Source organism: Fulmarus glacialis, unplaced genomic scaffold, assembly GCF_000690835.1.
Source record: "Fulmarus glacialis isolate BGI_N327 unplaced genomic scaffold, ASM69083v1 scaffold16293, whole genome shotgun sequence".
NCBI classification, from domain to species: Eukaryota; Metazoa; Chordata; class Aves; order Procellariiformes; family Procellariidae; genus Fulmarus; species Fulmarus glacialis.
Window position 1 is genome coordinate 5,259 of NW_009202440.1, and position 11,089 is coordinate 16,347.

Consider the following 11,089-nt stretch of genomic DNA (forward strand, 5'->3'; position numbering starts at 1 on the left):
TATTTTCCAAAGTATCCTTACACTAGGCCAATGGTTCCCTACCAGGTAAGGCAGGTAGCACTCGGAAGTTATAAACTGATAAGAGGTCAGGCAGAGACCAACTGAACTAACTTGGGCTAAGACCAAAGCTGTTTCCTGCAAGGCCAGGCAGGACAGTGCCAGCGTGCCAGCACCGGTGCAAGACGGAGCAGGGTGCGAAAGTTGTCCAAGTAGCTCTTGGCTTTGCTAGGTGGGTGCACGTGAGGAAGATGATGGCAACCCCGGGAGGTACCCAGCTTTATGTGGCAGAAGGAGCTAGGCAAAGCAAAGCTTAAGACACTGTTGGTATTCTCAAGTGAAGCACAGCTGTCAAAGGACTGGAAATCATCGCATTACACTGTGTTAGAATGCATACATTTTGTTTATAGTTGGTGTATCACAAAACACAAATTGGTTTATACGTATTATCTTCAATGTCACACTCCTCAGATACAAGGACTGATAACTTTCCATTTATATTTTGAGATAGACATATTACCTCATTTGAGAATTTATTTATCATGTTTTATGTTAATTTCCATGTTCCACTTTCTTGATTAAAATGTGGTGCAGCATGGTATCTTATGAAAGTCAGTCTATTACTTTACTAATTTTACCTTCATCAGCCAGCTGGTAATCTTATCACGGAAGACATGAGTACCTGGTTTTCAACCTCCGGTTTCTGCACTTTTACAAAGACTGGAATTAACCATTCTTATTCCTTTTCTTAATACGTTTCTTCATTGAGTCCTGTTCCTATATTTGCATCAGATCAACACCAGACTGATATACCCATAAGTGAATGTGCCATTTCATTTACTTTTTCTTTTGGTAAATATTAGCAGCTTTTTTCCAAATCCCTTCAGTGCCTCAAAAATTCTAGAAACCCCCCCCCCCCAATTATTGGTAGCTAAGAAAAATTTGCAGGCAGCTTTCTAAACTCTGCAGTTCAACATATCCTGACTGTCTAATTTTAAAATATCTAGATTTCACAGCTGCTGCTTCATGTCCCCCCTTGCTAGAACGCAAATACATTCTGATGCGACTACATGTAGTTTTGCCCCCTAAACACAAACCAAAAGCACTTACTGAACACGGCTCCTTTTTCTATTAGTACTGATTTTTTTATCATTGCACAGTAACAGCTGCATATATGTTCTCAACTGACTTGAAGATTGGTTGTTGGCCTTCTACCTCCTGGCCTGAGATTCTCTGCCTTTCTATCATGTGGCTTTCTTCAGCCATCTCCTGCAGTTCCTACTTTTAATTTATGACAATCAGCATCAGCTTCTCGCTTTTTAAATTTTGGACATGCACACATACAAATGTACACTTAATATGTATATATGAGTCAGTATACACATCTGTCTTCACTTTCCTTCAAAGCATTTTTTAAATTATGATCTTATCTCTTGATTGTGGCTTTCACCAATATCTACTAAAACATTCTCAAAAATCCTTTAATTCTCATTGTTTCTTGCAACCCACACAATGACACTCCAAATCCAAAAGGAAAAGAAATGTAATGTTGGACTAACAGATAGGAAAACTACAGATAAACAGAAAAAACCAAACATTATCTGTATTATCTCTTATGCCTTACAGTCCTTGATGCTTGATGTAGCTATGAGCTTCATTATCCTCCCATGCCACTCACCCCTGAATCACTGTCTTCCTCATAGAGACACAGCCTGCCTCGGACCTCTTTTTTCATGTGAAAATCCTAAACCACACTAAGATATTCAGCTCCTATCTGTGCTTTTCTATTGTTCGTGGAAAAAGAAAGCTATGTACACAGGAAGAGTATCAACTGACCTAAGCGATACTCATTGTGCAGGTTCAAGAATGCCATTACCTTGAAAAACTTGAGTGTGTTACCCAGAGGATTAAGTTTATACTCTCCATATTATTTGCAAATTTTGCAGTTGAAAGAACTCTGTAATCATGATCAAAATCCTGAGTATCGTATCCCTCAAAGGCAACAGAAAGCACATTTTTGTTTACAACTCAAATAAAAATACAGTTGCTATTTTTTTCCTATAACATTGACCAGTCCAGTCCTTCATGATTGCCTGAGTGGGGCAGTGGGGGTTTGTTTTCATTTTTAAATACATATGTCTGTCTCAAAACTCTCACTGAGCTAACTAAGTCCTACTGAATCTAGCAAAAGAATCAACACCTTCCACTTCCCTTGCCTTTTTGCTAAACGTAAATTATTTGTCCCCACATAATCTGAACTGACCAAATACCACAGGAAAGCCAAGATTTCTAAGCTGAAGAGCATAGTACAATACAAAGTAATTTCTTTCCATAATTGCAACTTTCTAAATTTGTTTGAAGCTCTGCCTACTTTATATTATATTAGAAAGTCCTCAACAAACAGGCTCATATGAATTACAAAGCTGAATACCACTGATATCAGGGTCTTGAACACTTCTGGTTTCCAGTATGCATAGTAAACAGTTGTAATAAGTTGTTGTCTTGATTACCTTTACCTATGGTGGAAATAGAAAGCTCCAGTGAGAGAACCCACAGCAAACTTTGCAGACCCAAAGGGAAGTTTATAATAGCTATACGGCAAGTGTCAATGCCGTTTAAAAACTTTGATAGTATTTGTCCTGCATATTCCTACTAGCTTGCCAAAATATGCCAAAATTTCTATGATTCTCAGTTAAATATCTTGTATTGTAGCATGGGCAATTGCTGTATCTCATACACTTTACAAGTCTCTAGGCCTGGAAAAATTAGTCAAATTAAATTTGTTTCATGAGCACCTTCATGAGACCAAAAATTCACTGACAAATTAAAATTAATTCTGCTATAAATACATTTTTATTCCATTTATGCACATAGGTCTTTTTATAGCCGTTAAACCTCCTCTTCTTCCCCTTTTTAAGCACTACTGAAACTGTCAGGAACTACATTTTACTTTTTAGCAATCATTGCATACTAATCACGATTCCTAGAATTTAAAATAGAATTGTTGATAGTTCAGGTACTGTTAGACTGTCACTAGTTCTGCAAAGTATGTAATTTGTCATTTTGGAAGAAATGACAGTACCTTCACTTGTGCAACATGCTCTTAAACTTCCTCTCTCTAATTTGAAAATGCCAGTATTATACTCTGCTTCAAGAGAGATATTTTTACGGCTTGCAGGTTGGCTTGTCACAGAGCAATTTGTCAGGTAGTATTTTGTCTTCATTAAGGTTTATTTACATAAAGGGATTGGCCTGTCCGTGATACTCCCCAAAGACAATACATTCTGTCTCACCTGATGGTAATGAGGCCCACGTTAAATTTTCACTTTCGTCATCAGTGCTGCCATCATAGTCGTCTTCTCTCTCTGTAGCCATCTGAGTAGTAGCTATACTATTCCTAGGGGGAAGAAAGAAAAAAAAAAGGAAAAAAAGCAAGCATATCTTTGCCATCTATTATTACTCCAAAGAATTTATAATCATTTCTGCACTGTCTGCACTGTCTTAGAGGCAATGCAAGCTGATACAAGTCAACATAAAGTCCCCATGCTGAACAGCTTAGCATATTCATATGCAAGGACAGACAATCAAAGGTAAGATATAAAAAAGCAGGACAAAAATAGCAAACAAATTAAGGTGTGTTGTAGCATTAGAATGATTCGTCTTTGCTAGACATTTTTGAAATAAAAAGTACATAAAAACATTTAGATTTTGATATTTTTGTTTCCCAAAGGACAAAAGGAATCAAATAATTCAGGGAGAATGCATATGAAAGTTCCACCTATGGAAATGGCAGAGACGTACTCCGATTGGAAAATCAACTGCAACCTAACAGAATAAAGAAGAGGACAGATTCATTGAATATTTAGTTCTTGGCTACAGCATCTAAGACAATATGCTGCTATTTGCAGTGACGCCACAAAGAATCGTCTGCTTTCATGAGTACCAGTATTGTTTTGGATAACCAAGCGCTTAGCCAGGAAGAACTGTCTCTCACTGTTGGAGCGAAAGAAATGGAAACTAAACTAAACTAAAATATGCATCAGATATGTTACCAAGTAACTCAGGAACATTAAGAAATACCTTGTACATTCAGTATCTGCTGCAGATTCTTTAGCTTCGTTCAACAACTTCTGTAAGTTTCTTATCTTTGCCTTCTTTTCATTCAGCACCAAAATAAACCGGTTATAAAGATCTGCCTCTAGCTCTTCTTTAGCTTCCACACATTTTTCCAGCCTACAATGTAAAATTAACTGTTACACCATTTCTTTTTAAAACTCTGTGTTTCCTGGAAGAAAGTTCTACAGCGAGGCCAGCCTTCCTATTATAGAAATCCCCATGCCAAACTATGCACAACTAGTTCAGCATCTTGTGCCTGAAACAGGGCAGAAGAAACTTTTTTTCCCATAGAAAATTGTAATGAACTTTGCTACCAAAAGTGGAAATTTTCCAAGGGGAAAATTTTCTCTTCATGCTTTTTTTGATTGGTTCTTGCACACATGCATCTGAGACAACTAAAATTTAGATAGGCAAGTGTTCTTTAGTTTTAATGCTGAATTCACCATAGTAGGCATAGCTTAGCAGGATACACATAATGATATTACAAACAGATATGATTAAGCTTGACAGGTCCCAAATCTGGACCACACACTCTGACTTGAAATATATTTGAACAGGAAAAAAAAAAAAAAGAAATAGGCAACTCCACTCCAACATGGGCTGAGATGACCAGCAAATACTTTGGGGCAATCGGGACAGCTCCAGAACTCTTTCCTTGCCAGGACTGCCGGGGCAGATGTGGGTGATACAGACCTTTGCCTGACCGTTTTCCATCAACAGCCTTGATGTGTTGTTCTGGTGAGCCGGCAAGGTACAGAAACCTGGCAATGCTCAACAGCACGCTGCAGCAACACCTGATGGCAGCTGTAATCCCTTACAGGCATTCAGACAAATACAATGCTAGTAACTCCAGTGCTGCGGACTCCATTTCGAATTACACAGAGCTGAGATCTTCGTACACTTGCAGTCACCGCTAGGCAGATTTTTACTTTTTTTTCCCCTGAACCAATCACAATTACTTGGTAGTAAACACAATACATATAAAAACGTTTTAAAAGCTCTTAATTAATATCTTCAGAGCAAAATATTCTTCTGGGTTTTAAAGGTTTAATGTGCACCTGTAGCTAGGTCAGTGTCAATAAAACAAAGCACAATGGAAATATACCGTTAAGAATGTGGATGTATACTGTCTCATAAGCAAAGCAAAATTGAATATAAGCAAACATGAGCACAATAAATTAAGTGACTTATAGCAAATGCGATCCTATATTTACTTCTTGAATTTCTTAACTTTTTAGTCCATGGGTTGAACCACAAACATTTCAATAGCTGTGTTCATAATAAGCAAGTAAATATCTTGATAATCTTATTGATCATGGTAACTACAGTATTATAGCAAGTAGTCACAACCTATAACATTCTTTTCACCAACCTATGCAAGGTTGGTAAAAAAGTTTAGAAGGCTTCCTTTGTTATTAAACCCAAACACATAACAGATTTTAAGAACAGTAATTTATAAGGTAGGAAATTTCAATAGACTTCCTATACAAATACTGATTATTTTGTTCATAGATCAAAACCATATATGATGTAAGAAGAAAGACAATAAAAAATAATCTCATGAAGCGTTAAGTCTACTGTGCAATCCTTTGGGGATATGCTTGATAGTTGATAAATAATTCATCTAATTTAAATGCAAATAGCAGAACATCATTACCATATAGATCGGTTCAGTAATTCCTAAATGAAAGATCATACGTACTAATCAACTACCAGGAGACTTTCCACCTACAAAAGGAAAGTTAACTGTTTAGTGGGGAACAAATAGACAATTCACAAAGAATCATAAACCCTAATACAGGGTCCGGAAGTGCCTTGACCAGCTCACGGAAGGAAAAAGATAAGGACAGGAATTGCCTCCCACTTATCAAGTAGAATTCAGCCATTAAAAAATAGATATAAAAAAAAACCCCACAGTTGTTGGGTAAACTGCCATTTACATGCTTGAAACGAATTATGTCTGTATACATAAAAATGGAAAACAAGGATTTTGTGTAAAATACAGTAATCCTGTCCGTATCAAATCCTACAGAAAAGGCCCCTCTCCCACACACAAAACAATACTAACTAAAGAAAGTGCTTACTACTGTGCCTTTATTTTGCCAATGGGCTGGTTAGTGTCAGAGCAGCTAAGATTGGTTTAGTTACATTGAGACATTTTGCTGACTTGGCCAAAAAAGTGTCATATAAGACATCCAGTGACAAAAATCCACATAACTGTAAACTCTCAATGAAGTAAAGCTGATGCTGCCCGGACGTTAAGAAGCACAATATAGGAACCTGTTGCAAGACTAGCCAACTTCTTCAGCCTCTGGAGCAAAACATTAGCATCTCGAAATATACATACTGACCATATGCATAGATTAGAATATTAACAGTTCCCTGTAGGCAAAATCAATTAGTAGTATGCCACCAATTAATCTTACATGATTGTTTTCATTTACATGAACACCTTTTTCGATTTTTGTCTGTTGTTTAAAGTAATCCATACATAAATACATTCTCCAGACATAGATATAATATTAATTTGGCATAACATTCAATCAGTGTAAAATAGTATTACATTAATGCTATATTTGCAAGTTATGAGCCTTTAAAAATATTCTATTATATGGCATATGATGATCCTTCAAAACGGAATAGTAAAAAGCAACAGTCCTCTGCTGCTTGGGAACAGGGATGCATTAATAATGCAGAACGTATGTGTGTGTGTGGTGGCTCTGGCTGTAACCCTGCATAGCCTTTAGGATTCACTCAGGCATGTATTACCTGAATTACGTGACCACTAAGCAAAGCTGGCTGTGTTTCATTCCAATACCTCATCAGTTACAAATACAAACTTTAATTGCAATTCGTCACCTGCTTGTGCCTGTATGTGATTTGTCTCACGAAAATACCATCTCCCCAGGCCAAATAAAGAAGCTACTCATCTCAAAGACAACTTTCAAGTACAATGAAAATAAACGGACATTAATGGCTAGAGTAGTGCAAGTCTTATTTGCACATGCTTTCCAATTTCTATATTCTTAGATCTCTTTGTTACATACGTGCAATGCTTTTAATGTGCCAGACACACCCAAATTGATAGCTATCAAAAAGCTTGCACAGCCTACTGAAAGTAGCTAGTATCAGGAATGGTTATGATTAGTAATTGAGAAAATAAGGTAACTGTCCAGTTCTTAAGTGCTGCCTAGACGTAGAGCAATCACACGTGCTTCACAGAGGTTAACGTGAACTATGACACTTAATGGCATTTATACATTTTCCACACTCCAATACTAGAAAGAACAAATTCAACATCTCTGCTATTTATCCCTGTCCTCAGTGCTCTAAAATAATTACTGGTCTTACGGCACCGCTCCATTACATTTCAGATTCACCCTTCCCCCAACTTGGCAATGGTATTGAATCTTGATGAGCTAATGCTGAAAAGTCAGTTTCAAGCACCAAACTACCTAGCCTGCATTTTTATAAGCTGTTTCTGGTTTAAATAGACTGTCACTATAGTTGACCACAACATAAATTAGCAGCTATTTTGATTTTGGCTTGTCTACACTGATTTTAGATGTTTGATACAAAATACATACCACACCCAAAACAGAAATTAACTTGTGTTTTATTGGCCAAGGAATTATGTTGCTATAGATTATTATTACTTTACATTTACTATATTAATTATCTATATGAAATAAAAACAACAGCTATTCTGCTCTGATATTTTAACTCATCCATCCCTGAGGTGCGCGCGCACACACACACACACACACGCTGCTCACCAGGCACCCACTTGCAGCATTTTGAGAATAAACCTTTTGAAAATTTCCGTAGCCTCTCTATTTGGATCTTGCCAGATAGTGTCTTAGTAATTTTATTTTATGTTTTTAGCTCAAGTGCTGAACAGTCTAGCTAGTCAATAACTCTCATACTGATGTCACCTACACGTGGGTCATTTCCTAAAAGCAGGGAAATGTTCAGCCAGGTAAAATCCTACACTTAGGTCATCACAAGAAGCGAGACGATGAAAATTAAGGGAGTTGCAGCTTCAACCAGAAACACTCTCAACACCTCAGATGCCGCACAGCTTAGACTAGAATACGTAAGTAATTTAACAATTTGATGATGCAGGGGATTTCTCTTCAGAGGGATTTTTGGCCTTCTCCTGCCTGTCACCTTTACTTGAACCTGAGTTGCAGAGGGAAGTGGCAGGGGCAAGCAGGGGGCTGCCATGCGAGCCATTTACAGCCAAGCAGACTAGCTCATGTACATTGAGGCAATTGCAGCAACGGATCGGGGATGCTATTCAGCTTACAGATTGCTCACTAGGCAGGTTTAGCCTCCTGAAGGAAACTTGCTTGCTGTTTTACAGACCAAATGGAAAACAGAACAAGTTTATACCTCAAGAGACCCCGGAGAGCTACGGGGCAAAGCTGCTAGCTGAGCTCACAAAACCATCATGATGGTCAAGAAAATTAGAGTAGGGAAATGGAAAAGGGATGATTGAATTATTCCATCCAGTGCCCCATGCTTAACCTGAACAAAGACAGCTCTTGGAAGTCTGCATGCTATGTTTTAATTCTAACGAGGTCCTGAAGAGAGAGATTTTAAGCAAGGGGAACTGCAGGGGCTGACACTCTGGAGCTGATGTGCCTTAGCTCCAGGCAAAGAGGGAGCATAATTCTCCACACCACGTGCTTTATATTTGATGTTTTACCACTCAGTGCCATGAGTGATACAGAGTGTGAAGCTTGAAATCCTGTCTACTGAACAAAGACAGGCAAAGCTTTTGTTCAGCTCCAAGAAACTCACAACACTAGGTCCAGCATTTGGAGCCAAAAAAGCAAAGAGAGACAGCAGGGTAGACTAGGCTGTGGCAAAAAGAATTTAAAAAAAAAAAACAAAACAAACAACAAACCAAAAAAAAAAAAACCAACAAAAAAACCCAAAAAACAATGCTGTTTGGATGAAAACTATTTTCATTCTCTATTTAGCGGCCATGGCCAAAGTTTGGTGACCATACAATTTTCAGTATTTATTTTGAAAAATCATGTTTCAGCTATTCAAAATATAAACATACCAAAGAAAACCACCAGCTTTCGAAGCTTGAATACACTGCTGCTGAGAGCAAAGGCTGTCAGGCAACCGTGATTTTCTTCTCTTTGGGGTTACTCTTTAAAAGTGCCACACCACCATGGAAATTGATACAAGCACTAATGCCTATTACACATTAGCGTGTAATGCAGTACAGCATACTGGTTATACAATACGCTATTGTTCAATAAACTGTTAAGCAGTAAAACACTACTTAAGAAGGCCATATGCTTGTCAGGGAGATTGTCAGGCGAAACTGTTAGTCATTTTAATGAGAGGGAAACAAAACTAACTCCTCCCAAAAGTTAGTTCTCTTTTTCAAGGTAAATTAACGCCAATTAGCTACATTCTTCCTAAATGTGGTTTTTCAGATAAAGCTATAGAAAAACAAGATAAATCTCTGACTTGTATGTGCTAAGCGTTTTATGCTAACTGAAAAAAGCAAAGATTATTTCACTCCAAAGTGCAGCAGCAGACAATTCAGATCATAAATGCAACGGCAATTAAAAAAAGAACCTCACACAAAATAATGGTGCTTTTTCTTATAACAATACACTTATTTTCCAATTCTGTCTGCTTTGACAAGGCAAACAGATTAAAGCAACGGCAACTTATTTCCCACTCAAAAATGTAAATCATTTGAACTGCTAGTCATAAGAATTATAGAAAATAGTGGAAAGGTGGCTTCCTGAAGAAAGTGGAGAGGATTCTACAGAAAAGAGGTCTTTTTTTTTCACTTCATAAAGTGAAGGTTTTCACTTCACTTCATAAAACCAGCTTTAATTACAAAGTTTGTAATACCAATTGCATTTTCGACATAGGAAGAAGATCCACAACTACACACAACTACATGGGCTGTAAGTAACTGGGCTCAAAACACTTGTCAAGAGAAGAAAAATTTGTGTGCTCCTTTCTGTACAGGACTCCGAAAAGTGCTTCTCAGTAAAGCCTGCACTGACAAAATAAATATTTGTGAGTTTCTCAGGTATCACCTATGAATGCACTTTTAAACTTACCGCTTCTCCACATCGCTCCAGTCGCTGAAAAGCCTTTCATTTTCTTTTTGCAGGTGCTCGTTTTTCGCCTGCAGTCTTCCCAGGCAGTCTAGGCAGTAACCAATCAGCTCCTTAACCACCTCCGCCGGACTCGAAACTTTCTCTAGCTTCAGAGATCCAAGTCTAAACTAGGACACAAGGAAAGAATGAGTTACTTCATCTGTACTGGAAAGAGCACAAAACCTCGCTCCAACAAACTTGAATACATACTTAATAAGCATAAGAAATACCTTACAGTCCTCCAGTTCAAAGTCATATAATAAATTTGTCACAAGAAGAATTGTGGAATATGTGGAATAATCTACACGCCAATTATTTATGCAGCTAATACAACTTAATGGTCACCTGTCATTCAATAGGCACAAGACATAAGCACTGACATACTTTCTAATGGGCAGGAAAAGAGATGCCGCGCAGGAAATGTAACATGATATAGCAACAACCTGCTCTGTACAGATCAGAGGAGGTCAGTAGTATAAAGGTGCAACCACAGGTTTTATATAAAAGGCGTTTTTGACGTAATGCAGAACCACAGGATCTGAAAACCTAACAGTATTGCTAACATGTTCTTGCCACCTGCCCAATGAACTAGCTGAAGTAATTTGCTGCCTATTCTGGTACCCACAGCAGCAATACAACCACATAAATATTACTGGTAAAACAAATGAAGATTAATTACTTTTGATTTAAAGTAACACTACAAATGCCTGTCTATGATCCTTGCATGCACCTGATGGATGAAAACTAGCCCACAAGTTTTCCCCTTCAGGGCTCAGACAGCAAGTCCTTAATAATAAAAGGAGTCCTTCAATTAAATAGGTAGCCTCAATAAT

General features: G+C 37.7%; 1 protein-coding gene across 1 annotated transcript; it reads right to left on the reverse strand.

Annotated features, from left to right (window-relative positions):
• Positions 1 to 3,290: 3,290 nt before the first annotated feature.
• LOC104074234 (DNA repair protein XRCC4-like) lies at positions 3,291 to 10,384 on the reverse strand (the record flags this gene model as incomplete). Its single annotated transcript, XM_009574292.1, has 3 exons — positions 3,291 to 3,394; positions 4,078 to 4,230; positions 10,218 to 10,384. Coding segments are annotated over 3 exons (424 nt in total), but the record flags the coding sequence as incomplete, so codon positions are not given.
• Between the last annotated feature and the right edge of the window lie 705 nt (positions 10,385 to 11,089).